Here is a 1,823-nt window from a genome sequence, read left to right on the forward strand (position 1 = left end):
CTTCCAATTACACATTAGAATAAATAAGAATTATTTTAGACATTATTATGATATTTAAATCTGGTATTATATCATAACAGCACCGTTATTATTTGACAAAGTAAATGTTTTGCCTTGAAAAAGTTCACTAAACTTCGATATAGCACAGACTTAAATATTATGTGGTTTAATCAAGTCAGACGATCTCACCTTAAACTGGCTCGCAAAAGAATTGCATCGTAATCACAAAATATCAACAAACGAATGCTATCAAATTTAATCGAAAATTCAAATGAATTTATTCCTGTTATCTAATAATGATTGGAATTCTAGGGAATAATTACGAATTACATATAGCTCTCCCGAAATGACAATAAACCAATACTGGAAAAATATTACCATGATAATTAGGTATACCTATGTCTTGGTGGCAATTAAAATTCTAGCCTATATTCTCTGCCGGAGGTTAGTATAAATAATCCCTGAGATGCTAAGAATCGATACAGTTTACCAACAGGGTCTAACTCGAAACCCCGTAAAAAAACAAACATGTTCAAATATGTGAGTTAAAATTTCCATTGGACCAGAGTACCATTTTAATCCTTTCCGATTTCGTTTTAGATTGTCTTGCTTGCCTTGATCGCTTGTGCCTTTGCTGATGATGGTGATGTCCATGCTGAAGTGAAATCCTTGAAAAACGATGTCCGTCATGATGGTTTTGATTGGAATTTGGAAACTTCCAATCACATCAATGAGCAAGCTTCCGGTGATGAACATGGTAACATTCATGGATTCTACGAATACATAACACCCGAAGGTGAACACATTAAGGTTACCTATACAGCTGATGAACATGGCTATCATCCTGAAAGTGATGTTTTGCCTAAACCCCATGAAATTCCAGCTGCCATTCTCAAGTCCATTGAATACATCAAAGCTCATCCTTCCAAGGAAGAGAGCCATAAGTAAATAATAGGTTCTATAAGGAGGATTGAATGTTATACTGAATAAACTGCTTTTTGGGAAAACGCAATTAACCGAAAATTGTTTTTTATATAATCAAGTAGGGAGAGCCAAAAGTCGCAAGAATTCGACTCTATGATAGTTTACAGGAATCCAATGACCTTAATAGTCTGCAGTGCATTAATGAGGTATACGAAGATTTTAATTTCTTTTGACCAAATTATAATACTTAATGGTGGAGATACTCTGCGGGTGTCATGAACTCCTCTCGCTTGCGACCCAGCATTTGGACTTGGCTATAAACAATAGCTCTCTTGTTGCCAAAATTAAATTTCATCTAACCGTCCTATATGATATGAGAGAAAAGCCCAACTGTTCTTTTTGGTGTTGCATTTTTAAATAAATCTCTTTGTCGGATATTAACCACGGTTGCCACTCGTTCCAAAAATAATCTACCAAAATTTTCGGAAAATTTTGCCAACTATTGACCAAATTTAAAAAAAATCTTACTTTGAAGTTTTTGTTCAAATTTTTGTCGTAATTTTCTTTTTTATGGAAAATTTTGCAAAATTTTATTTCTATAGAAAATTTATGCAAAATTTTGTATCTACAGAAAACTTTAGCAAAATTTAATTTATATAGAAAATTTTTGCAAAATTTTTTTTCTACAGAAAATTTTTGCAAAATTATATTTCTATAGAAAATTTTGTCAAAATTTTATTTCTATAGAAAATTTTTGCCAACTTTTATTTCTATAGAAAAATTTTGCCAACTTTTATTTTTATAGAAAAATTTTGCCAACTTTTATTTCTTTTCTATAGAAAATTTATGCAAAATTTGATATCTATAGGAAACTTTAGCAAAATTTAATTTATATAGAA

General features: G+C 31.0%; 1 protein-coding gene across 1 annotated transcript; it reads left to right on the top strand.

Moving 5' to 3' along the window:
• The first annotated feature begins 485 nt into the window (after window positions 1-485).
• Window positions 486-1,012, top strand: LOC142241073 (larval cuticle protein 4-like). The gene is made up of 2 exons (XM_075312809.1): window positions 486-540; window positions 601-1,012. Exons 1-2 carry the CDS (start codon window positions 529-531, stop codon window positions 946-948), a joined length of 360 nt encoding a protein of 119 aa, XP_075168924.1. The 5' UTR covers window positions 486-528; the 3' UTR covers window positions 949-1,012.
• The last annotated feature ends 811 nt before the right edge of the window (window positions 1,013-1,823 follow it).

The sequence above is a fragment of the Haematobia irritans genome, chromosome 5 (assembly GCF_050003625.1).
Source record: "Haematobia irritans isolate KBUSLIRL chromosome 5, ASM5000362v1, whole genome shotgun sequence".
Lineage (NCBI taxonomy): Eukaryota > Metazoa > Arthropoda > Insecta > Diptera > Muscidae > Haematobia > Haematobia irritans.